Source organism: Odocoileus virginianus, unplaced genomic scaffold, assembly GCF_023699985.2.
Source record: "Odocoileus virginianus isolate 20LAN1187 ecotype Illinois unplaced genomic scaffold, Ovbor_1.2 Unplaced_Contig_16, whole genome shotgun sequence".
Classification (NCBI taxonomy): Eukaryota; Metazoa; Chordata; class Mammalia; order Artiodactyla; family Cervidae; genus Odocoileus; species Odocoileus virginianus.
Genome location: NW_027224333.1, coordinates 496,537 through 523,956, shown reverse-complemented (window position 1 = coordinate 523,956; position 27,420 = coordinate 496,537). Strand labels below are relative to the sequence as shown.

General features: G+C 40.3%; 1 protein-coding gene across 5 annotated transcripts in view; it reads right to left on the bottom strand.

The window, feature by feature from the left end:
- ARHGAP6 (Rho GTPase activating protein 6) overlaps nt 1-27,420 on the bottom strand; it is a 511,877-nt gene that overhangs the window by 43,147 nt on the left and 441,310 nt on the right. For all 5 annotated transcript variants that reach the window (XM_070464131.1, XM_070464130.1, XM_020911576.2 and 2 more), the window contains exons 3-5: nt 16,701-16,772; nt 8,850-9,106; nt 6,182-6,377 (exon numbers count right to left, since the gene is read on the bottom strand). In XM_070464131.1, coding sequence (XP_070320232.1) covers nt 6,182-6,377; nt 8,850-9,106; nt 16,701-16,772 — 525 coding nt within the window. The remainder of the gene's footprint in view (nt 1-6,181; nt 6,378-8,849; nt 9,107-16,700; nt 16,773-27,420) is intronic.

Sequence of the window (27,420 nt, the reverse complement as noted above, 5' to 3'; positions counted from 1 at the left end):
AATTTCCAGCCCTTTATCAATTTGAAGATAGATATTTCTTGTCTCACTGATCATAATTAAAGTATGTACTTATGAAAGAAAATCTATAATGTGCAGAAAAATGTAAACAATAATATACCTTAAAAATACCTGGTGCAGAACTAATGATTTAATATTTTGATTTATTTCTGTCCAGTCTTTTCTCCATGAAAAAATTATATATATAGAGAGGAAATGCTGCTGCATTTACTTAATATTATGTCACAGGAATTTTTTTAAGCCAATAAAAATTCTGTGTAAATGTTACTTAAAATGGATGCAAAATACTCTATTGCATTAATGTGCCAAAATTCACTTCATATTCTCCTCTGAATGACAATATAAGTTCCACCAACACATATACACTTGTTCTGATACCATAACTTGCCTATTAGGAACAACTCTGCACATTCGTCTCAATTTACATTTCTGATTCTCTTGAGAGCATGTCTTAGAAGTGGGATTATGGGGCCAATGCATCAAGAAGATTTATCTAGTCCTAAATGTCAGTAGTGCCAAGGTTGAGAAGCCTTGCTCCAAAAAATTAGGTCTCTTAAACAATCGATCACAAATTAGAAAGGTCAACAATAGTTCCTCAGTATCATTAAATATCCAGTCAACATTCAGATAAGGTTCACAAACTGTGAACCGATCACAAACTGTGATCAGTTGGTGCACCTTGCAGTCTCTTAATGTGTATGTTTCTCCCCTCACTGTTTATACATTTTCCTTGTCATAATTGGTTTGATGAAGATATAGCGCTGATTTCCCACTGTAGATTCCCTCACTGTTTGGATGAAGACATTCTGCAGTGCCATTTATATGTTCCTTTCTCCCCTTTATTTCCTCTAAAGAGATAGTGTCAGTTTTCTCTTATTCCGCTTAGAATTTGGGGGCAAGAATACTTCACAAGAGCTATTGCGCACTTCTTTTAAGGGGGCAGAGAATGTCTGAAGGACTCATTTTCCTATGCAAGCCATCAATCACCACCACTGCTGATCATCACCTACATTTACTGTTTCATTGCTGGCTCACTTTCTCTTCATTTGAGATACTCGTTGTAAGGGCAATGCCAGATTGTAGCTGCCCATGGCTGTTTTGCTGGACATGAAGAGGGCTGGGTGTGAGAGTCAACAGACCGTGAAAACATAGTAAATGCGCCAGCAAACAGACCCATGCTCTCATGGCATCATTTGCATCCTGAATCTGCCTGATCCTGAATCTAGATAAAATTTTCAGACTCCCAGTACGTAAATGGGATTGGGGGGGGGTGTATGCTTTGCTTAATCTACTTTTATCTGGGTTCTTCTCTTGCCACTGAAAGAGTTCTGACTAGTCCAGTATATAATTAAATTGGAAAGAGTTTAAAATCTTTATAACATTATTTCTTTCCATCATGAAACAAAGTAGACATCTTACTTTGTTTCTTAATTCCTTAATGTCTCTTGGTAAAGCTTCGCGGTTTTTTTCACAGAAATTTCTTACTTCTTATTTCAGGTATTCTAGCTATACTGCACATTTGATATTAATATAAATGAATTATTTTATTGGTATAGTACATAATACTATTGCTCTTATATAAGATATGGATATCTTTTTGTATATTTATTTTATGGTCTTGCCACATTGTGTATTAGGTATAAGACTTTTAAAATTGGTTTTCTAGAGCTTCTCAGTTAGAAAATATAATATCCAAAAAATATCTAAAAGTATAATATCCAAAAAATGGACTATTTTTTATCACTTTTATATCTTATATTTGTTACCCTGAATTTCCAGAATAATTTGAGAGAATCATGCTGAGAGGCTAGTCATTGCTGATTTGCTCTTGGGTAGAGTTTCTGCTCTGCATCAATTCTCAAAAAACTTCTGTTCCTTCCTTGTTGTTGCCATCAATTTGTCTGTCATATAATTGAGTCCAGACAACCCCCAGCCTAATTTATTGCTTCTACCTCTGTGGGGACTTGAAAACAACAGAATAAAGATATTAGAATCAAACACAGAATTATATTTCTTCATCTACAAGCTGAGCATAATAAGTATCCACCTCAAAAGTTGTTCAATAATTCAATTAATCAATGCACATAAAATATATAGACTTGTATATGGCACCTACAGAGAGCTATAGGCCCTGACTGGTCTAAATGAGAATTTCCAGGCAAACAGAAAACTTGACTATAACAGTGCTGTGCTGTGGTCAGTTGCTCAGTCGTGTCCGACTCTTTGTGACCCCATGGACTGCAGTCCACCATGGGGTGGACTCCACCCATCCATGGATCCACAGCTCCTCCATCCAGGGGATTCTCCAGGCAAGAATACTGGAGTGGGTTGTCATTTCCTTCTCCAGGGCATCTTCCTGACCCAAGGATCGAACCCATGTCTCCTGCATTGGCAGGCAGATTCTTTACCATGGAGACACCTGGTAAGCCCTTATTATAATAGTATGATTTCACAATTTTAATTTTGGCTGCATTATTTTCTTGTTGCTTCAATGGTTTCCAAATAGCTGAAATTTCTACATTAGTGAGATATCACATAAGGGCACTTTCTTCCCACATGAGACTATTCCTTTGCTTGAATTCCTCCAGTCTGGGCAGAAATGTCTATTTCTATGTCATTATTTCCTTAATTATAGTACTTTTCCACTCAGTAAAGGTGACTGTGATTTTGAAAATAACTATTAATAGCTAGTGATTGATTTCTGTAATTTCTATGTATCGATTGATTATAATCTAAGTTTTTAATTAATTAATTTTTAGGCAGAGCAGATGACAGCCTTCAGATAGCCAATGCCATTCTCTGACATAAACTTTAGAGTCCTTTTCCTCAAGAAGATGCAGTCCAGGCATTCAGTAACCTTGACTTGAGACAGTCACTGAGAAAAAACAGGTGTCCATCAAAAAAGTCATAGATCTGGCAAAGAAATGGGATGTTGCTGTACCCTGTCCCAGAGACTGATGCTATCACTTTTCTCTCTTTTTCATCAGAAGCTGGAATGGAAACTAGACCCCAGGCACCTGAATCTCAGACAGGGAATTCAAGTAACGAGGGCAGGCATAATAAATCGGGGGCTCCACTCTCAACTCAGCCTAAATCTGAGAGACAGAAGAGAGTCTGACTCTTTGTTATATTGTCTGGTTTCTTTGTTTGTTTGTTTTTGTTTGAAATGTGTGGTTCAGAGAAAGCAAGGATGGTTAAGGGATTTTGGCCTAATAGTAAAGAAAGCATTTGATGAAGTAAAAGTGGGAAAGGGTAGTGTACACGAATATGGACGGAGTCAAGACTACTGTCCAAGACTGTTCGTTTTTTTCCCCTCTCTCTCCCTTTTTTTTTTGTTTTGTTTTATTATTGTGTGTGTAAGTCCAAGACTGATTTGAGAGAGAATGAAAAGATCTTTGACAAATATCTATAAGGCCAAAGTGACTCAAACTCTCTGCCATCCATTTCAAAAACTGGCAAATAAAGTCTTACAAAAATTGCTTTTGAAGTTTGCTCTCTTTTGTGATTAAGATTAATATCTGTTTGAATTTGAGCCTGTCTCTTATTTTTTCCAGAGCCATGTGGTCTAAGCATCATGGAAACTCAGAACAGAATCAGGGCCTTGAAAGATCACGCAGGTTATCCTCTTTCCTTTAGGCCCTAAAGTGCACTGTAACTACTTCGCACACCACCTCTGCCCCAAGAAAACATGAACTGCCCTGTTTTTCAGTAATCTTAAAGGAAATGCTATTTCACAAATTAAAATTCATGAAAATTTATTTTCCAACAGAAAATATAAAGACATGCCAAGTTTTCTTTCACAAAAGCAGTTACTCAACCTGTCACTGCATTTTTGCATGATTGGAGTAGAATTTTATCATTTAGAATTCTTTAAGTGCCTACAGTTCACTCTCTACATTCTTTACAAGGAAAAATTATAATTATAAAAGTATTAGTCATTTTTTCTACCTCGTAGTAAAGAATAGGCTGAATTTATATATTCATGGTACTATACTCTTTACTTGCTAAGCTATTTTGAAAAATAATTTTATTCAAGTAATACTGATTGAACATTTACATTGTTATCATGATACTAAGTTTTGGGAATTCCAAATGTCTAAGATATTTTTCTTGATGTTCAGTTTATCTTCTAAGGAGAAGAGGCAGATAAACAAACACATGAACATACACACATACATCTACATATTAAAATTTTGTATAAGCAAAGTTTCAATACATATTAATTATATTAAGTCACTCATATGTTATCTAGTGATTTCCATATATAACGAGTTGATTAATTTTTGTAAAGTCCCTCTTTTATTAGAAAGAAATAGATGAGAATGTTAATGTAGTTATTGTGTATATCTTCAGGATTTGTTTTTCTGTTTCTGTTTTCTTTATTATGATGAGTACATCATTTTTATAGTATAAAGGTAATTACAGTGACGTACGTGAATTATTTCTCAATAAAACTGGAAAAAAAGAAGCAATTAATAAACTCCTCTCATTCCATAAAATGCATGCTAACATTACAGCAAACAAATTCAGGTTGTAGACATGGCAGCTTGATGAACCAAAACTCTAAAGTTCAACAAAGATTCTAAAGAATTGTACATAGCTTTAAAGTCAGCATATTAAGTGGAACTGAGTTGCCAAGACCACCTGACCTGCCTCTTGAGAAACCTGTATGCAGGTCAAGAAGCAACAGTTAGAAGTGGACATGGAACCACAGACTGGTTCCAAATAGGAAAAGGAGTACGTCAAGGCTGTATATTGTCACCCTGCTTATTTAATTTATATGCAGAGTACATCATGAGAAATGCTGGGCTGGAGGAAGCACAAGCTGGAATCAAGATTGCCAGGAGAAATATCAATAACCTCAGATACGCAGATGACACCACCCTTATGGCAGAAAGTGAAGAAGAACTAAAGAGCCTCTTGATGAAAGTGAAAGAGAAGAGTGAAAAAGTTGGTTTAAAGCTCAACGTGAAAACTAAGATCATGGCATCAGTCCCATCACTTCATGGCAAATAGATGGGGAAACAATGGAAACAGTGAGAGATTTTATTTATTTATTTATTTTTTTGTGCTCCAAAATCACTGCAGATGGTGATTGCAGCCATGAAATTAAAAGACACTTACTCCTTGGAAGGAAAGTTATGACCAAACTAGACAGCATATTAAAAAGCAGAGACATTACTTTGCCAACAAAGATCTGTCTAGTCAAGGCTATGGTTTTTCCAGTAGTCATGTATGGATGTGAGAGTTGGACTACAAAGAAAGCTGAGTGCCGAAGAATTGATGCTTTTGAACTGTGGTGTTGGAGAAGACTCTTGAGAGTCCCTTGGACTGCAAGGAGATCCAACCAGTCCATCCTAAAGATCAGTCCTGGGTGTTCATTGGAAGGACTAATGTTGAAGCTGAAACTCCAATACTTTGGCCACCTGATGTGAAGAGCTGACTCATTTGAAAAGACCCTGATGCTGGGAAAGATGAAGGGCAGGAGGAGAAGGGGACGACAGAGGATGAGATGGTTGGATGGCATCACAGATTCAATGGACATGAGTTTGGGTAAACTCCGGGAGTTGGTGATGGACAGGGAGGCCTGGTGTGCTGTGGTTCATGGGATCACAAAGAGTTGGACACGACTGAGTGACTGAACTGAACTGAGTTGCCAAAAGGGGCACTATGAAGAAATTTTAAGTGGACATCTTTCCCCCAAATTGCAAATAACAATACAGAAAACTATTGTCCAAAAGTACATATTTTCTATTCACTTAAGGAATGGTTTTCTGATCTATTTTTTTAAGAAGTTGATTCTTTCTTTTAAAGGAAGCCTTGAGTAACCTCAACATATAAAGAACATAGAAGTGGCTCTGCTTTGTTTAAAGGAGGTCCTGAGGATAACCCAGCCCAACATACCTTATCCTCCCTTCAATTTCCTGTCTCCAGTGTCACTTCTGAGGACTCTCTGGCTCTAGGGAGTTTGAATATCATCAAGTTTATCCCCACCTCATATCTTGTTTATCCCTACTGGGGTTATGCCAACACTGTGTAAACTTTCTTCACAAAGGAAGTTTTGACCTAGAGCCTGATCAAATGAATATAGAATTTGGGTGTTTAAATGAATAATGCTTGAATACATGCAAGTACTTGATTGCTGACACACAAGTCGGCTTACCATGTTTTTCAAGATGTTGACAGCAGCTGTCCACCAGCCTGGGGACCTGCCTGTAAATAGGATTCAGGCTGAGTTTCTTATCTCTGGCTTTTTCTTTTTTATTTTGAGCCTCAGCAGGCAAGGAGAGCTGTAATGCTTCCAGCAGTCGAGACTGATTGTCATCAAGATCGGTGATAGAATCCACTGACATTGCACCCTGCAAATTATACACAGACATGAACAAAGAGGACAGATGGAGAAAATAAAAACTGCTTCCCCCAATGCTGTCCAATAAATACTTTTGCCCACTTGAAATTATACTGTTTAATTGTGCTGTTTCTATTTTAAAAGGAAAAAACCAAACACCTTTTGAAAAAGGAAACCTTCACGACATAGGGTAAGGTACTGACAGTTACAATTTCAACAATAGACAACTTTTTCCAAATGGAAGACAAGAGATGGCAAACATACAATTAAAATAGTTTGACCCAACCACTTCATTCCTTGAAACAAGAAAAAAAATCACATACTTGATGAATGAGGTAAAGTCAGAGAATGCTTGTGAATTAAAAAAAAAAAAAACAATTCAACTATGGCTCTAGAAAGTAGATTAAAATAGGATTCCACAAACAGTCTTAGTTTGGTTTTCCCCAGAAGCGGCACAATGTGCTTTATTAGGGGAACAGTCCCAGGAGACAGCTGTAGGGGAGTGGGGAAATGAGAAAGGGAAGTGAAGGCAGCCAGCGAAGGGAGCCTCGCCAAGCCCGTGACAAGCCTGTGGGCAGCTGGAGCCCAACTTCCCTGGGAACCTGGATGATCATGTAGGTCATGTACCTCAGAGCTATTCCTGCTAAGGAGTGAGGGAGCTGAAGTATTTACCACGCGTCTCCAGAGTCATTGATTAAGGACAACTTCTGGTAGGGGTAGGGAGGTGACATTAATGCCTTGCTACTTGCAGGCTGTCACCTGCATGGGTGGGTGTCTCTGGCCATCAGAGAGAGCCTCCAGCCAAGAGATGAGGTTAATGACAGGTGGAAAGAGGGCTGGCACGCTAGGAATGGTAAGAGCTAAGGGTAAGGGCACAGGGCACCAATGATGTCTGTATGGCCACCCACTCTTTGATGAAACCTAGAGGAAGAAGTTGGCAGCTGGTGTCCTAGCAAGGCCTGGACAGAGGGGAGAGCATTGGGGAGGCTCATTGCCTGGGTTCTAGAGTCTCAGAAAGCTCATACATGGCATTTTGGTGTCATTGCCTTGTAGACTTACACACACAGTCTGAGAGATTATGATGGGACTGGAAGAACACTTCCATCATGCAAATTCAAATATTCTTGGATGCTGTCATTTCTTCAGTTTTAAACATAGGGAAACCCTGGAAACAGCAATGGGTAGCTCAGGTACCCCTGAATCTTGGAGAGGTTCTAAATGTTGGAGGCTGACTGAGCAATTGTGGATTTTAACTGGGAAGTGTCTGGGGTTTTAACTAGGGTAGGAGTTGATGGCTGGAGATGGCAAAGATTTGGGCTTTCAGGCAAGAGGAAAAGGAGAGACCTCTCAATGACCCAGGAAGTTTCAGAGATATTTATCTCCTGATTCAGCTAATCATCAACCAGTTTGCTTGGAAACTCAGCTTTCCTGGATTGAAATGTGAAATCTGAAGTGCTAAATAATAGCACAGTGCCTGGAACATGGTACTCACTTAATAAATGGAGCCATATTATTGTGTGCTGCATGCTAAGTTGCTTCAATTGTGTCTGACTCTTCGTGACCCCATGGACTGCAGCCCGTCAAGTTCCTCTGTCCATGGGATTCTCCAGGCAAGAATACTGGAATGGGTTGTCATGCCCTCCTCCAGGGGAATCTTCCTGACCCAGGGATCGAACCCATGTCTCTTATGTCTCCTGCATTGGCAGGCGAGTTCTTTACCACTAGCACCACCTACCATGTTATTACAGTATTGATTTGAAAGAGGATGTGTGTGTGTGTGTGTGTTTCTACAGTTATGTTGGGGGAAAAAAACCATGCCCTATTGATAAGAAAAAATCTCATTGTTTATGAAATAAGTGTAAGTAAGTGTTAGTCGCTCAGTCCTGTCCGATCTTTGGCGACCCCATGGACTGCAGCCTGCCAGGCTTCTCCGTCCATGGGATTCTCCAGGCAAGAGTACTGGAATGGATAGCCATTCCCTTCTCCAGAGGATCTTCCCAACCCAGGGCTCAAACCTGAGTCTCCTGCATTGCAGGCAGCTTCTTTATTGTCTGAGCCACCAGGGAAGCCCTGTTTATGAAGACCAGTAGCAAATTTTCGTAGCCAGGCATAGTTCTTAGATGAGATGAAGAGATTAACAAAAACACTTGGCCCTGCCCTCAAGCCTCACAGTTTCACAGGAAATTCTGGTAACAACAGAAGATCACACTAGAGCAGGATCAGTGGTGACGTTGTAGAATGTTCTGAATACCATGGGTAACCAAGGAGAGGCACCCAATACCTTTGAAAGGGGCGGGGAAAGGCTGTGAGGGTGTGTCATGTGTCTCGGGGCCAGTGCAAATTCTCCCTGAATGGGGTTGTTGACAGATACTTGGACACAAACTATATTTCCAGTTTTCACATAAGCCAAGACTCAGAGAACAACCTTAGAACTCTTCCGTTGTCCTAACTTCAGTGTCAGAGAAAACACTGGCCAACTCACCCTCCTCCTGGCCCGAGGAGCCGGCTCCGGGGTATTGGGAGACGTTGACTCATTTGGTGTTTCCGAGGTGGAGCTGAGAGATGAGTTACTGCTTGAGAGTTCTTTGTTTTGTCTTTTATTTCCAAATGGGAGGAGGGAAGCCACAAAATCGGAGGCATCCTTGTGCTCGTCCCTCTGCGAGTCCTGCTTGAGTTTATAGGCCCGGTCATTTGCAATAACTTGGGATAAGGGCATTCCAAACGCCTGCGGGATGAACTCTGGAATCAAAAGAACAAACATTCACTTTCAGAGGAAGAGCAGACCAGGGAAGACTCTCAGTCATGTTGCAGATCGAAGGGCAGACATATTCAAATGACTGTTTTCTGAAGAACTGATTCATCCATCAAAATATGGAGATGACTTTTGAGTTTGTCAGAGAGGCCAAAGTTTCTATCTCAGTAAAGAAAGTCAGTTTGTTTAAAGAACAAGGGTTTTAGAAATCTAGGCTACCAGTTTTTCTCCATGTATCTCAAGAATGTTTAAAGGAAATAACTTTACAGAGAAAGGAGACATTTCTGATAGGATGAACATGGTCTATACAGTCCATGGAATTCTCCAGGCCAGAATACTGGAGTGGGTAGTCTTTCCCTTCTCCAGGGGATCTTTCCAACCTAAGAATTGAACCTAGGTCTCCAGCATCAGGCAGATTCTTTACCAGCTGAGCCACAAGGGAAGCCCAAGAATACTGGAGTGGGTAGCCTATCCCTTCTCCAGTGGATCTTCCTGACCCAGGAATCAAACTGGGGTCTCCTGCATTGCAGGCAGATTCTTTACCACCACCACTGAGCTATCAGGGAAGCCCCCTCATAGGTACACCATTTTACAAACTTAAGTCTTTGATTGATGTCTCAAGAACCCCCAAAGCTGACAAGGCCTGAGAAGACTGTGCGTATACATTCATTCAACAGGCACTTACTGAATACCTATATGTACTGTGTCAAGCTATGCAGTGGGGATTATGCTCTTGCAGGCTTCAGAATGTGGGGTGGGGTGAGGGAGTAGAGAAACAGATACATAAATAATTATAATTGAGTCTATCATTTGCTATAGTGGCTTCCTTGGTGACTCAGTGATAAAGAATCCGCCTGTCAATGAAGGACACCCGAGTTCTATCCCCCCTGCATCGGGAAGATCCCCTGGAGGAGGGCATCATAACTCACTCCAGTATTCTTGCCTGGAGAATCCCATGGACAGCGGAGCCTGGTGGGCTATAGTTTATGAGGTCTCAAAAGAGTCCAACACAACTGATTGACTTAACCACCACCACACGGGCTGTTAGGAGAGAGATGCAGAAAGCCTGAAATTCAAGTAAGTGGTTACACTTTGAGGTTCCAAGTCAAAGATCAGCGCCTGAGATGACAACCCAAGAGGCAGAGGAGCAGCTGGGGAAGGAGTTTGTTCAGTTCTTGCTTTGTGTTTTTTGTCCCCACATGCTGCCTCCAATTGCTGGGTTTGTGCTGTCACTCTCATGATCTACATTCAAGCCATTCTCCTGGCCACACGCAGAAGTGGATTCTCACCACCAACTATCTGGTGAAGGGCTCGGGATATAATTTGTTACATCTTCCAGGAAGGACAATTTTGGGGAAGGAGCATCATGGAGATGCAGACAGTTGCATTCTGGATCTCTAGAGTAAATCCATTTGTATACACATACATTGTAAGCACACCAGTCCTTAAGGCCAGGCATTTTATTGGCAATATTTTAAATTCATGCTGAAAAGCATTAATAATTAAATTAAATGGATTATTCCTTTGAGGCTCAAAATTACACCCCCTAGCAGCAGAAATTGGAGTCTAGCCTCACCCTTGTTTTTATAACCCTTGTGAATAAAACCAGAATGATCAAGGGAAAACAATTCAAAGGTTGAAAAGGCGAACATTAAATCAGGTGGAAAGAGGCTCTAAAAGGTTTTCCTCTTTGATCCATAGCAACAGCTTGAACATCACCGGGCTAGTACTCAAATCTGCAGTAAAAGCAGAAATGGCACTTGAGAAGTCTGCACCTCTTGTTCTGTCAAAACATGCAATTTATTTTGAAGTGAAAAATCAAAACTTCCACATTCTGGATTTTCAGAGGATGCTTCTAACCCTCTATCACCAAACTAGTCAGCACATGATGGTACAAAAAATAATTTAGGCATTAGTTTTGAGGATCAATGTGGACAGGATAGTAAGATCCAATAGTCACTACTGGTAAAAGGTCATTTTCACTACTAGCAAAATTAGAAACCAAAAGACGCAGCTCAGGATTTATTGTGTCTATCAGTGCTATCTTGTCTATGGGAATAATCAGTTTTCCTTCAAAAAGGTTGGGGCAAGTCTAGGAACATGTGTATGGCAAGGCTGATAGATATTTGGAATACATAAAAACTTTTGGAGAGTAATAACAGCAGAAAGGTCATTGATAAATGTATCAAGTGACCTGTGTCTGCTCAAGTAGGCATATTCATAGCAGGGATTTAATATGACATGAGGAGTATTGATTTCTTTTCGAGACATTTTATCCATATAAAGGGAACCAACCAGCTTCGGCTAGAGATTTCTAATCTCCTTGGCAAAAAAGAAGAATTATGGTTTCCTTTGGTATCTCATTTCTCATATCTAAAAGTTTGCTGCTCTACTTGTAAATTGGAATAATGGAATACATGTAAATCCATGGCTGATTCATGTCAATGTATGACAAAACCCACTACAATATTGTAAAGTAATTAGCCTCCAACTAATAAAAAAATAAAATAAAAAAAAATAAAAAATAAAAATAATAAAATAAAATACTTGTAAATTGGAATAATGGAATACAAATGAAGCAGATGGAATACATAAAGTCATTCTCCCCAAATGACTCTCTCTCTTTTCTTTCCATTCAAGAGATGCAGCACCTGTAACAGATTTTTATTTCTCTCTAATAGGCTTTCTTCCCTGGCTGAGTTTATTTATTCTTTCAGTGGTAGTGTTTTGATCTAATCTCTTTAATTTCTCATTGCTTTCTCCAGAGAACTCTCACAAGCTTGAGAGAAGAGACAGATATCTCTATGCCCTGAGCTTTTGTCTCAGTGTCTAGATGCTGGAAAGTTCTCGGCAGGATTCCTTGAATATGATTGCTTCTCGAAATGTGATTATTATAAAATTGAGGATTCAGCCCAACTGGGTTGAGCAAAACCTTCCTTTTTGTGTAAATAAAGTGCTGGGCACAGGCTTATCTGTGGACTCAAACATCTTCTGTTGGGGGGAAAAGGGAACCTACGGACTCTGTGCTGATAGCTGTTAATAAAATTGATAATGGGTTTTGCAAACCATAAAGACATTAACCAGGAGTCAGTGTTCTGGGCCCAGGGACAGTGTGTATCATGTTCTGATCTATTGTCTGCGCTTCCTGAGGAGACGGCATCTGCTGCCGTCCTCACTGCAGAGGCTGTCTCCCTTCCCTCCCCGTGGTCCTGGGCCCCTGGAGGTGGTGTGCTGGTCTCTCAGCTCCCTGCAGCAACTTCCAGATCCTTCCCTCCCACTGCATGGCTGAAAGCTGAGGCTGCAAGCTTCCTTGGCACCCCTGCTCATCACTCTCTTCTACCCTGGCAGTCAGAACCCTAGGCCACCATCATCCCAGGTGGCGTGGATGTCTACCTAAATGACCCACCTGATTCTCTGTTCTCACATCTCCTCGACTTCCTCCTCCCCTTCTGTTTTCCTGCATGCCACCTTTTTTCACCAGCTCCCTCGGTCCCATCCTGGACCTTACCTTCACCAGAACTAAGTGCAGGGCAGCAAAGGAGACACAGATGTAAAGAAGAGACTTTTGGACTCAGTGGAGAAGGAGAGAGCAGGATGATTTGAGAGAATAGCACTGAAACATACATATTACCATATGTAAAATAGACAGCCAGTGGGAGTTTGATGTATGATGCAGGGGACCCGAAGCAGGCTCTGGGACAATCTGGAGGGATGGGTAGGGAGGCGGGTGGGCGCTGAGGCTCAGGATGGAGGGGACACATGTATGCCAATGGTCGATTCATGTTGATGAATGGCGAAAACCATCACAATACTGTACAGTAATTATCCTCCAATTAAAACTAATTTAAAAGTTAAAAAAAAATAGGCGCACAAAAAAGTGATCTGGCATCTGGATTCAGGCTTCCTCCCTCCACTGTTGTCTCACAGCCCCAACCCAAGATCATGTTTTACACTGCGGTGTGACAGTCCTTTCAAAGATACCATTAAGCCATCCCTCCTTAATTTAAAGAGTAGTAAGAAATACTTGATGTTTCAACTGTTATTTAATATGACACAGAATGAAGTTGTATCAACTATTCTTCTATAGGGCTACTTCACAGCTCACATGTAGTAACACATATAGACAGGGAGGGACAATAAAACATGGCATGATATCATTTCAGCATAAAGAAAGGTGCCAGACCTGAACTATCACCAGAGTTTATGTCGATAAACATATGGCATCATCCGAAAATATCCTATAGAGTGGGGACCTAGCTCCCAGACTTAGGCTAAGGTAAAACCTATTCCCCTTGTGCTCTGATTAGGAACAATATTAACTGGAACAAAGCAGCTATTTTTAAACCTTTTTTTCCCAAAGTGATTCTTTTTGGCAGAAGAAAAATTTTCTGAAGTTCTGAAAGTTGAAAATACTTTTTGGATGCCAGGTAATTTAACCAAGAGAAATGAAGGACTCGAAAGTATTCTGTATGAAAATATATGTTTTCTGAACCAGCATCAATCCTGAATTGGTTTCCATATGGAAATCAAGTCATATGGGCACTGCTTAAAGTGGCAGGAGGGACACAAAAGTGTCACAGGATCTGCTGTATATTATGTTAAGGCAATTCAACAAAACACAGGACATGAATCATTCTGATTGAATCAATTAATATAGCAGCAAATGAAACATTTAATGAGTCACTCTATTGGGAGAGCAATTTGATTCTAAAAAGCTTCTCCTCTCTATTTTTAGATGACCTAACCCAAAAGGTCATTTAGAGTTTCCTGTTTTCCTTCTTTTACTCTTGAATTCAAATGATTGTCATTTTTCACATGTGCAGCTGTTATGAACCCAAATGGTAATATTCAAATGGAAGAAAACAATGTGAACTGACCACAACTGTGGGAGCCCTGCACGCTGCTCGATCATACCCTGGTTCCCAGGACATCCATGTGATGGATGTGTGGACATACACAGGACTTTCTAGTCAGAAAAAAATGCCATGTCATTAAGCTTCACTTAAGCCTAGGATATCACCTTTTCAACTATCAAAGCTACCAAACAAACAAACAAACAAACACAACCACCTCTTATGCCATATATCTTGATATTTCTTTTCTTAGTTGGATGCGTATCTTTTCCTTGGAATCACCAGAATGTGCCTTCCTTTTCCCAGCCGGCACCCTGTGCAACCTCATACAACACTGCCAAATTTTCAGTGAGCCTATATAATATCTAAATATGATTTGGTCTGAAAAATGTAAACTAGCCCAGTGCATACTGGTTGATTACTTCCCCTGGCCCTTCCTGCCCAACCCTTACTTACTGCTTTTTTTTTTTATATAGAGAGGCACACATACATCTCCCTCTGATGAGGGAATTAAAACATCTGCAAAAAAAAGAAATGCTCATTCTGTTTCACTTCACACGAATGGGCACTTCTGAAGAATCACCTCAAGTCTACATTATGTGTGTTCACATCCCAGTACCAATATCATCATCCTAGAATAAACAACTTTAAAGATAACACATTACTAATATCAGTCTGGATGATCCCTTCAACAACTCTATAACACCGAGGATTACTCTAACTTAATGAGATAAAGATGGCCAATGGCAGGAGTAGGATGAGTAAAAACTCTAGTTTAAAAAAGCTACCCTGGCTACTAATATTCATTTAAAATATAAGGGCATGAATTTATGAATTAATTGAACAGAATACAATTTTTCAGACAATGATGCGTAGCTGAAGAAGAGTAAATATCCTTTGCATTCATTATGCTAGCATTAGATTCTGCTATGGTAGACTGTGCCCTGATGAGTAGTATGGACCAGAGTTCTCCCCTTAGAAAGTGCACGTTGGTAGTTATAAAACGACTCATGCCCAGTAGCTCTAGAGACCAATGGGGTCAGATTTTCTGAGGTGGGGACATTGGAATGTTTAAAGGTTTCACAAATTATTCTATCAATACAATGCAGTCAGGGGCAGGGATCCTTGATATTTTCATGTCCTTTCCTCCAGCTGGAGGTAAACATTTGAAATGTCTGGAGATATTCTGGTTGGGTGTGGTGGTACCGGCATCGAGTGGTAGAGACCAGGGACCCTTATATTAAACATCTCAGACAATGTACAGGACAGGCCCCACAGCAAAGAACTGTTCCGTCGAAAATGTCAATAGTCCCAAGATAGAGATATCCTGCTCTAAGGGAAGTAAAACACTAGTTTTCTATTCTCTAGAATTCTGTTTTAAATTTTATTTTTAAAATTTATCTTTTAATTGGAGGAAAGTTGCTTTACAATATTGTGATGGGTTCTGCCATATGACAATGCAAATCAACCATAATCATACATATATCATACATATATATCATATATATCACCTCCCACTTGAGTCTCCCTCCCCTCCCACCACCCCACCTCTCTAGACCATCACAGAGTGCCTGCAACTTCTTACCAGCTATCTATTTTACACATGGTAGTGTATATATGTCTATGCTACTTTCTCCATTTGTCCACTCTCTCCTTCCCTCACTGTGTCCATAAATCTGTTCTCTATATTTGCATTTCCATTCCTTCCCTGCAAATAGGTTCATCATTACCATTTTTGTTCTTTTAGGATTCTTTATCTCTTTTTAGTCCAAGAACCAGATGTCATGACCCTTTAGGCACAATTCAAGATATGGGTGTAGAGTCTGGGATGAGTGGTGTATCTAGGTCTTGTCTAATACTTATCACAATGCATTTATTTTTATACCTTTGATTTCATTGCCTTTCATTGCCTTTTCAAGCAGAAATTTGATCATTATATAAAAGAACTCCAAGGCAAGACATAAGGCCTCCCTTACTCAACACTCATTCACTATGACACATAAAATGGAAATACACTCATATGACCACACCACTCAGCAGTCATTTCATATGAAGACGTAGAATCAAGCCACAAAAAGATGTACTGGGCTAATGGGGCCCAGGTGCCCATTATGCAGGCTCAATGAATATTAGTTTAAAAGGAACACAAATACCTCTGAGAGAGTGGCTAAACTATTGGTTTCCTAAATATCCACGGAAGGGGACAGTCTGAAGAGAGTCAACCATTCCCAAAACACACAGGGCAAAAAAAAATGAGCATGCTGGGATCTAACATTACAATACTGACAACAGCCCATCGTCACTAACCATGAGGATGAGACTATTTCTTTCCAGTAGAAATGGTAGGCGAATCCAAACTCTTTCTCATTCAACTAGCCCTGCCTAACTATCTAGATTTGCCAGACAGCTGGTTAGCGTTAGAGATGCTATCCATGGCTACTCAACCCAGGTTTTCTTATACATTGCTAATTGGCCAGCTTCATAATTGGAACCATGAACTTGGCATGAATCATACTTTGCTCTAACCAACTGAACTCATCAATTCAGTACAGGGCCACTTGAACACAAAAGAGTAGACCCAAACAGCCTTTAATGGCATTCCACTGTAGAAATCCAGTTTACATAATAGAGTTGAACCACGTAAATCAATGTAATTCAAAAACCCCAGCAAATTCAACCAGTATGCTCTATGGAAGACACATTTGCTTTAGTTCATTCTGTCTTTTACCTCTGTCTTTGTTTTTCTCCTTCCCGAGTGAGTCCAGTTTCTTTCTCAAAGATTTCTTTCTCTTTTGTCCATCTGTAAATATTAAAAAAATGAAAAGTTGTAAAAACAAGCAGATAAATGACAGTTTACATTTTCAATAAATACATTTGAGCAGAAGTGTGACCTCTCACTTTACTCATAATTTGGCATTTTAAACAGAGTAATGGCCTTGAAAATACGTGAAAATTCTTAACTTGGATTGAACATATAGCCAGAATCTTGGTGTATGCTCTTTAATTCTATTTCAACCATGAAAAGTACAGGAAACTTATCTCCTTCAGAAGCCATTTAGCTTTGACACTTAGATATGTTTACTTTTACTATTACATGAGTCTCTTCATATGTATGCAAACTAATGTCATCTCAAATTAAATCTCCATGAGAGGGGAGTCAACAGTACACACAGCTTTGACATCCATGAGCTAATAGAGTGTAACTGAATAAGGAAGTGAATTTGGGGTCCATAGAACTCAAATTTAATCACTGTTACACCATTTACTAATCCTGTGACTTTGGATAAGTCTCAGGGTCCTCATCTATACAATGGGAATTTCATGGGAGTTCTTGTGAAGGCTAAATAAAATGTTGCACATAAAGTGCTTAATGGGGAGCCTGACACATTCCATAAATTCAGATCTACTCTCTTTGGTGGGGGCAGGTTTCATAGTATTCCATAGCATGGCTATACCATAACTTAATTAACCATCCCCCATCACCCCCACTGATGACCATTTGGGTTGTTTCTAATTTTTACTAGAATAAATAAGGCATTTATCCTTTCAGCATCTTATATGCACTTGCAACAAATGTACTTCACTGATTAACTCACTAAAGAATATAGATACCTCCCATATCAGTAGGCAGCTGCAAATGAATTCCTAGTATGTCATCATAAAATATTGGCAGTCATCATAGTGAGAATGTGTTTTGGAATAATGCAGCTGTCAACTTCATGTGTAAGAAGTGCAAGTCAGGACTCTGCACTGCTACCCATCAGTAGAAATGTAGCCCATGCTGCAAGGAAACTTGGGTTTAAAAGGGGATTAAGAATTGTTATTTTTCACAAGATATCCTTAATAGTGTAGTAAAGCAAGAGATTGAGTCCAATACAACTTAAAGGCAAGACTGATATCAGGACAAGACAGACTAGGCATTCGTCAACAGAAATGAGCATTCCTGGGATCCTCACGGGGCTGCAGATGTTCCCCACGCCTCCTCTCTGAATTTTTGGAGTCAGAAGACATCACGATAAAATCAACAGGCACACGCAAGCCCTCTTTCCCTTCAAAATGCAAAGGAATATGCCCATAAAATGGACATAGTTCATGAGAGTCTTCACTTTTGCAGTTATGAAATATATAGGTGAAAATGATGTAAATCAGTTGTGATGTGGCAAAGAGCCATCAATCTCTTTCATCATGTGTATGTTCTTATCTTCAGTGTCTAAAAGATGATCTCACCACAGGGCCTACCATGATCTGTTACATCATATAAACATTAATCTCTATATGTTACATCATAAAGACATCATAGACATTATCATATAGACATATTATACCATATAGACATTAAACATACTAACTGCACAAGATTCTAATCTGTTCTTCAAATAGAACTGACACATCTTTTACTTTGTAATGCTGTGGCCACCTGATGCAAAGAGCCAACTCATTGGAAAAGATCCTGATGCTTGGAAAGATTGAAGGCAAAAGGAGAAGGGGGCAGCAGAGGATGAGATGGTTGGATGGCATCACCGACTCAATGGACATGAATTTGAGCAAACTCTGGGAGATAGTGAAGGACAGAGGAGCCTGGTGTGCTGCAGTCCATGGGGTCACAAAGAGTCAGACATGACTTAGTGACTGAACAACAACAACAATTTGCTCATCACTAGTTCATATCATCAAATATATTTGACTATATTAAGAGCATATTCCTTTAAAAATTCTAGCATCTCTTCATTTTAATAGTTGAGCCAGAAGAATAACTAAACCATATATTAAATCCTAAGGGTTTTTTTTTTTTCATAACCAGTGGACATATCCTAAATTTCAAACAAGTTGTCAAAGAACCAGAATACATATAAGATAGGAGACATTTTCTTTTAAGATAGAGCAATTTTTAAAACTTTTTTAAAATTAGAGGATGTAGGATATGTGTAGATGTATATAAATATAAATATACAGTGTAAGTAATAATGAAGAAGTCAACTCTCACATAACCAGCAGCCAAGTTCAGATGTAGACTATTGCTAGTACCCAAGAAGCCTCCAGAGAGGGAATCATACTGAAGGTACTCTTTCATGCCTCAGTTACATATTTCATTCATTAATACTTGCTAAAATTCACCCTGTTGAGGCAGGTAGTGAAAGTGTTAGTCGCTCAGTTGTGTTCAAGTCTTGGTGAACCCCACCAGGCTCCTCTGTTCATGGAATTCTTCAAGCAAGAATACTTGAGTGGGTAGCCATTCTCTTCTCCAGGGGATCTTCCCAACCCAGGAATTGAACCCAGGTCTCCTGCACTGCAGGCACATTCTTTAAAATGCCCCTAATTAGACAGAGGTGAACGTTATTAATTAGCAACTAGACAAAATGATGGATGATGTGCAATAACATGTAAGGAAAATGGCTTTAGCCATTTTCTCATTTAAAATCCTCAGGAAAAACAAACAGAGCTGCGCAATAAAACTGCTCACTCCTTCCTTGCAATCCATCAGTAGTTTGCTGATTGATTCTTCAGTTTTTGAAGAACATCTTTTGTTCCCATAAAGCATAGACAATCTGCTCAAGAGACTGCCGTACCATGTGCTTACAATCATACAGAACAGTTTATGTTCAACCCATCATTCCTCAGATGCCAGAAAGTGTGATAAGGGCCATTCTATCTTTTAAAGTAATTTAAGCTTCCTGACTATCCATACTGCACAGCAATGTTTTTACAATGCAAATAGTGATGAGCATATGCTTAGAACCAGACATGGAAAAACTGACTGGTTCCAAATAGGGAAAGGAGTATGTCAAGGCTGTATATTGTCACCCTGCTTATTTAACTTATACACAGAGTACATCATGTGAAATGCCAGGCTGGATGAATCACAAGCTGGAATCAAGATTGCTGGGAGAAATATCAACAACCTCAGATATGCAGATGATACCACTCTAATGGCAGAAAGTGAAGAGGAACTAAAGAGCCTCTTGATGAGGGTGAAAGAGGAGAGTGAAAAAGCTGGCTTGAAACTCAGCATTAAAAAAGAAAGGAAAAAAAACTAAGATCATGACATCTAGTCCCATTGCTTTATGTCAAATAGAAGCAGTGACAGATTTTATTTTCTTGGGTTCCAAAATCACTGAGGATGGTGACTGCAGCCATGAAATTAAAAGAAGCTGTGACAAACCTAGACAGTGCATTAAGAAGCAAAGGACCTTGCCAACGAAGGTCCATATAGTCAAAGCTATGGTTTTTCCAGTAGTCATGTACAGATGTGAGAGCTGGATCATAAAGAAGGCTGAGTGCCAAAGAATTGATGCTTTTGAATTGTGGTGCTGGAGAAGACTCTTGAGAGTCCCTTGGACAGCAAGGAGATCAAACCAGTCAATCCTAAAGAAAATCAACTCTGAATATTCACTGGAAGGATTGTTGCTAAAGCTGAAGCTTCAATACTTTGATCACCTGATGTGAAGAGCTGACTCATTGGAAAAGACCCTGATGCTGGGAAAGACTGAAGACAAAAGGAGAAGGGGGTGGCAGAGGATGAGATGGTTAGATAGCATCACTGACTCAATGGACATGAATTTGAGCAAACTCTGGGAGATAGTGGAGGACAGAGGAGCCTGGTATGCTGCAGTCCATGGAGTCACAAAGAGTCGGACATGACTTAGCAACTGAACAACAACAATATGCTTACTAATTGGCCTCAGAGTGGGCACCATCTTATGGGCTACAGTGACCTGGAGAGAAAATTGGGGTCGCACATCCTGATCAAAGGCATCTTGGAACAAGCACTAGAGGATTGCCCTCCATGTGCCTGCAGGAGACCACATCCTAGATGGGAGAGCCCACAGACATACATGACACAATAGCAGGTGGCAAGACAGCAAGGCTTCCACATCCAAGTGACCACAGAGCAAAGGAATCATTGGTATGGAGTGTGGTTAATCTAGCCATCTTGGGAGAGGCCAGTACCAAACAGGGTCTCTGGAGAGCTGAGAAATACAAAACATGAGCTTGTCCCTTAGGAGAGGCTTTTCATGGTCTCACTTGCTTTCAGGTAGTGGTGGTTTCTCTAGCTAGATGAGAAGTTCTCTGAGGGTAGAACCATATCTTCTAGGCTTTTGTCTCCCTCCAGGTAAAGAGCACAGAGTAGGGCACGCCATGAGGACTTGTCAGCACTGTCTATGACCAGAAGTCAGACGGAGGTTTTGGGTTGGTTCCAGGGAGATCCCAGGACCACTGAAGTATACAATTCCTAATTTTAATCAGATAAGATCAGATTCAGAGAATAGAGGTTATTAAAGAGTATTTTCCATATTAAGTTGATTCTAGAGAGAGTAAGGGTAAAAAATATTGTCCAAGGAAAGACTCATTTTTGGTGACTGAAGGGTTAAGGGTTGCTTTTGAGGGATGGTGACTGACTGCAAAGGGGCACGAAGGAGCCTCCCGGTGTGCTTGGATTGTTCCTTATCTTGATCTGGTTGTTGGTTGCATGATCCATGAGCTATACATATTAAAAACCCATTGAGTTGTACATGTGGACTTTCATATTTATTTACATTACTACATATATGTTATTCCTCAATAAAAATAAAAAAAATAATAAAATAAATAATAAAAAAACAAAAAAAGACTTTGTCATGTTTATGGAATGGCACCAATGTAAAAATTACACTAACTGAACGGGGCTGCAAACTCAGCAAGAAAGTCCTGAACCACCAGAAAGTTCTCACACCTCTAACTTTTCTAAGTATCTGAATGCCCATGATCTCATCCAGCAACCATGACTTCCTTGTGACACAGGCATACAGGGACAATGAAGAGCTAGTGATTTTGGAGTATGTACTAGAAGCTGAGCATCCATGGTCTCATTACATTCTCATAGCAGCTCTACAAAGCTCACACTATTATATTTTGGGATTTTATAGATGATGTTAGGAGAGGTTAAGTAACTTGTCCAGGGCAGAAACTGGTAAGGGATAAATTTAAACTTGCACCCAGTACTAGCCCACACCAAACTGGTGCTCTTGATTTCTCACTGTAGTGAGGAAAATATGGTGTCTATTTGAGGGAGGTGACATTAAAGACCAGATACAGGGAGCAACATGTCCAAAGTAATACAGAGTTACAGAGGAAAGAGAAACTAACAATGTTTGAGTTCTAAATGTTCACCAGGATGGGCATCAATTATTTTTGCATGTATGATATCATCTAATATATTTCAGCATACAATCTACTCATGTAGCCTTTTGATCTATCCATCTTGCAGTTGAGAAAATTAACATCAGAGAACTAAAGGAAACTGTCCCCAAATCGCAGGACTGGTAGGTAGTAGAACTGAAATCCAAACTGCTAATACAGCTCTTTCTAAAAAACCTGACTCTGTCTTGAGAGGGGTGGCTAGGGGAACTCAGATACTTGTGATGAGAAGCTGAAAATCCTCTGTTTAAGGTCCCTAGGCCTCTGCATCATGGGAGATGGTTCTGGAGGTATTTGTAAAACAGTGGCGGTTCATCTGTGAGGGTCATTTAGACTCTTCCCTACAAGAAGTTTGCGTGATGGGCAAGAACATGCTAAGGCCCATTCCTTAGTGAAGCAATAGCAGAGAATGGATGTAGACAGCCAAACTCAGAGGTGCACCTGGATATGGGACTGGGCATCAACATTTAAGTCCCTTTAAATTCCTTCACTTGCAGAGCTCCATAAAGATCACATTACTGGAAAGGAGAAGAAACTGCCTGTGCAAATTGCCTGAGACATGAAATGAAGTCAAACAGAACTAAGTGCAACTGTGGGACAAAACCCTCTTCTAAAACCCACAGAACTAGTCCAGTGGGTTTGACATGACCATACCTAGATCTCCGCCCCACTACTCGGGTTGTTTAGCCTGCACAGTGATTGATTGATTGATTTAATTGAAGTATAATTGATTTACAATGTTGTGTTAGTTTCAAGGGTACAGCAAAGTGATTCATTTATACATATATATGTATATATATATGCGTGTGTGTGTGTATTCTTTTTTAGATTCTTTTCCCTTATAGGTTATTACAAAATATTGAGTATAGCTCCCTGTGCTATACAGTAGGATCTTGTTCATAATTTATTGTATATATTAGTAGTGTGTATATGTTAATCCAAAACTCCTAATTTCCTCTCCCCCTTTCCCCTTTGGTAATCATAAGTTTGTTTTCTATGTCTGTAATCTATTTCTGTTTTGTAAATAAGTTTATTTGTACCATTTTTTTTTTTAAGATTCCACACATAAGTGATATCATATGTCTTTCTCTGCCTGGCTTACTTACTCAGTACGATCCATCTCTAAGCCACATGGAGATTTGCAAAAACTTAAGCTCTAAGGTGAAATCTTGGCAAGTTCACACATGTGTCTGGATTCCCGACCTCTTAAGGAAGGTGTGAGAACTGGAAGCAGCAGTGCCACAGTGCTCACACTCCCCGCAGGCCAGCAGAGACACCCATGCCCCTGAGCCATGGCACACCTGGCAAGCCTTGGAGATTGCAACTTCATCCTAGCCTAAAAGGGAGGTTCTAGCTTGCTTCAAATCTTCAAAAAAATTCCTGCGGAGAAAAGTTGAAGGAATGCTTTTTGGCAGCACCTCTCCCACTTTCCCCAACCACAGCTGCCACGCTATTTACTTGCACCAGAAAAACAGTCTCTTAGAGAACGCAAACCAAAGGAATTCATAGGCAGTGAGGGGAGCTCAGTTACAGAGTGAGGAAAAAATGACATAAAAAAGACACACTTGGGTGGCAGAATGGGAAGTGGCCCTTTAAAAACTGCAAATAATTTATGCCACACTTTTTCAGCCTTGGCATGAGTGACATGTGGGGCTGGATAACTCTGTCCTGAGGGGCTGTCCTCTCTACAGGGGAGTATTTAGTAGCATCTCTGACTTTAGTTTATCAGATGCCAGAACACCCACCCATTCTCTGTTGTGACAAATGATAAGGCCTCTGGACATGGCCAAGTGCCCCTCAGGGACAAAACCACTCTGGTTGACCACCACTGGTCTGTGGATAACTCTATCTAGAGAACAGCTATGGGTCAAACCATGTGACATCTGAACTAGAAAACATTGTCATTTTCCGACTGGTCACAATACTCAACTTGAATCTCAGTATCTGTTTTTAAAAGAACAATATAAAAATGTTTACAAATCAATGAGCCTTTGAATTTTGGACACAGTAACAAGTTCCATTAATTTATAAAGAAACGTGAGTCTGCCTATAGCTATCTTTATACCAAAGTCCTAATTACAGGTAGGGGGATATAGCAAACTCCGTGACTCAACAACTTTTTATTTCTTTCCATGAAGTTTTTTTTTTTCCTTCTCTGATGGGGTTGGGGGCAGGGAGGGGGACACCAGATCATATCATCTGGTGGGGAACAGTTGTGTGAATGGAGCATCTTTAGCATTCAGGGAAGACTCGGGGAGACAATTTCTTCTTCTTCTTCTTCTTTTTTTAAGAGGGCTAAACATGGTGGGGGTGAAGAGACCTACTGGCCAGCCATTCATTGGCCAGAACTAGGATTCAGGAGGAAATTGTAGGAAGCCACTTTTGGGGGTAAATGGAACTGCTCAGCAGTGGGAAGTTTAGCTTCACAAAAAAGCACTGCTCCCTGTGGTTTCACTCTGGGACGATCTCTCTCTTGGGGCCCTCACTCTGAGCCAGGGGGGAACCATGGCATGAGGAGCCCTTTGCAAAGGGCTCTGTGGTGAGGAAGAGGAGTCTCCAGCCATCAGCGGGTGAGCGAGCCTGAACCCCGATCCTCCAGGCCAGTCACAGAGGATGAGTGCACTCAGATGCCTGCAGCCCCGGGTCAGCTGGATGGAAACATAAACCAGAACCTGAACTGGAACAACCAGGGTAAGGTATTCCCAGAAACTGTATAACATAAGAAACGTTTGTTATTTAAAAAAAGAAAGAAAGAAAAAATAATGCTCAGCTAAATGCATGCAGTATCCTGAATGGGATCCTGGAACAAAAAAAGGATATTATTAGTGGGGAAACTGTTGAAATCTAGTGTGGCTTCCCTGGAGGCTCAGACAATAAAGCATCTGCCTGCAACGCGGGAGACCCAAGTTCGATCCCTGGGTCAGGAAGGTTCCCTAGAGAAGGGAATGACAACCCAGTCCAGTATTCTCTGCTGGAGAATTTCATGGGGTCGTAAAGAGTCTGACATGACTGAGCATCTAACACTTTCACTGGTGAAACCCAAACAAAGTCTGTAGTTCAGTTGAGAATAACATACCGATGTTGGTTTCTTGGTTGTGATAAGGGTACCAAGGTTATAAAAGATGCTATCATTAGGGGGAATTGGGGGAAGGGCATAGGGGGACTCTATTATTTTGGTAACTTTTCTGCCAATCTAAAATGACTCCCAAATTAAGCGTTTTTTTTAATGCCCTTTCCCCCAGGCACTAGATGAATGCAAGCAAAGGCCGAAGACTCATTTGTCAAGCATGTGAGAAAGTGGAGGCTGGTAGTGCTCACTTAAGTACTTCTGAAACACACACATTAAGCTGAACTTTATGGCAAGAAGGTGACTCACAAGCCAGTTTCTGACCTAGCTGAAACTATTGAAATAATCTTCCTAATCACATCCCTCTGATCTGAAAGAAAACATGTGTCTAGGCCAATATAAAGAATCCATTTATCTGCCATTCTGTGTAGCATGTTTTCTGGAAAGGGAGTGGACAGTTGAGAGGCTTGACCAGATCTGTTTTTATGGCACTGGTGATGTTTTCATACGTGGCTACTTAGATGATCTTTAGATACTTCCTATTTCTTAGGTTCTCTAAATTGTTTTTCTTTTTAGGTTTATCTAGACTTGGTACCTGTCATGTGCATCCAAGAACACTGATTAGTACAGAATCTGTTTACTTTTCATGTTCTGATGCCTATTCTGATAAACCAAAATGTAGTTTTAAATTGGATGTGTGAAAGTACATTAGGTGAGTTACAATCCACAGATACAATCTGTGGATGTTTTATAAAAGCAGTTACTAAAACTATGTTTAATCCTTCACTAAAACTAAAATTCATCCTTTATTCTCATCTGCATCCCCTTTCGGTGGCTCTCAAGCCACAGATCTCCCCAAAATAAGGCAAGTGAAAGACTATACAAGATAGTTTATTTCCAGTTTGGAGCTCTGTCAAAGAAGTAATAATATTATTTATGGTCCCTGGCACCTGAAGGCCATTCGTTGGGCCCACACTCCAAGTCTAGTGTTTTTGGATAATTAATCTCATCGATGTAAGTTAATTTGGCTAAATAAATCAGCACTGGAAAATGATATAGGGACTGATGAGAGCTGGGCAACCAAAACGCCAGTCAAGATCATATTCCAGGAAAATTCAAGCTGGACAATGGAACCAGTTACTGCCACACGCATGTGCAGCGGAATGAGTTCAAAAGAGCCCCTGCCACTTCGAGTTGCCTGCTTCATATTCAAAGTACATCAAAAGAAAAGGAAAGGAGAGAAGCCTGGACAGGAAAGAGTAGTAGTTACCAGGAAAGTGGCCACCTCTGCTTCCTGGCCGGAAATGTGGCAACAATCCTAGGATAGGGGAACCATTGGAGCCAGTGAGATACTCTGGCCTAAGAGTTAAATTGGGATTAACCCCAGATATTTAGGACAGGAGCCAGAGGAGGGCTCTGTCCTCTATTCCGAAACAAGTAACCTCTGTAAGGGATGATGTAGGGTGCACTGTCCTCAGCAGTTGCAATTGCCAGGCTCCAGAGCACAGGCCCAGTAGTTGTGGCGCATGGGCTTAGTTGCTCTGTGGCATGTGGGATCTTCCCGGATCAGGGATTGAACCTGTGTCTCCTGCATTGGCAGGTGGATTCTTTACTACTGAGCCACCAGGGAAGCTCCTCAAATTCAGTCTTAAAAGATGAAGTTACCCTTCTCAGGAGCCTTTGAATTTTGGTGGAGATTTCTCCCAATATATCACATGGTGCCTGCTGAGTCTAGGAAATCCGTTCTTGTCTTAAGCCTCTTAGTGTTTTATTCCTAGTAATCCAAACTTTTATCAAGCAAGTGTTCTACTGGTGAAAAAAGATGAGGAAATCTCTAATTCAGGGGGGGACACTGATAGTTTCTTTAGTGGGAACTAGGGCTCTAGAGAGTGAAAAACAAGAAATCTGGAAGAAAACAATCTATGTGGAAAAAGTGGGAAACAATGTGTTGGAGCCCAAACTGGCTCTGCCTTTCAGTCAACTTTGAATCTCACTGTATATAGAGATATTCATGCTATTTTCAAGAAATATTTCATGCAATGGACTCTTGGTTATTTAATCAAATCTATATAGGTTAAAGTTTCCACTTATGTATCACCTTATCCTTGGCAGTTTTTCCATTAACCTTGATTGAAATAGAAAGCAGGTAGAAACCGGGTCACTGAGTCATTCTTCTTGGTTTAAATTCCAATCTATCCAACACTAT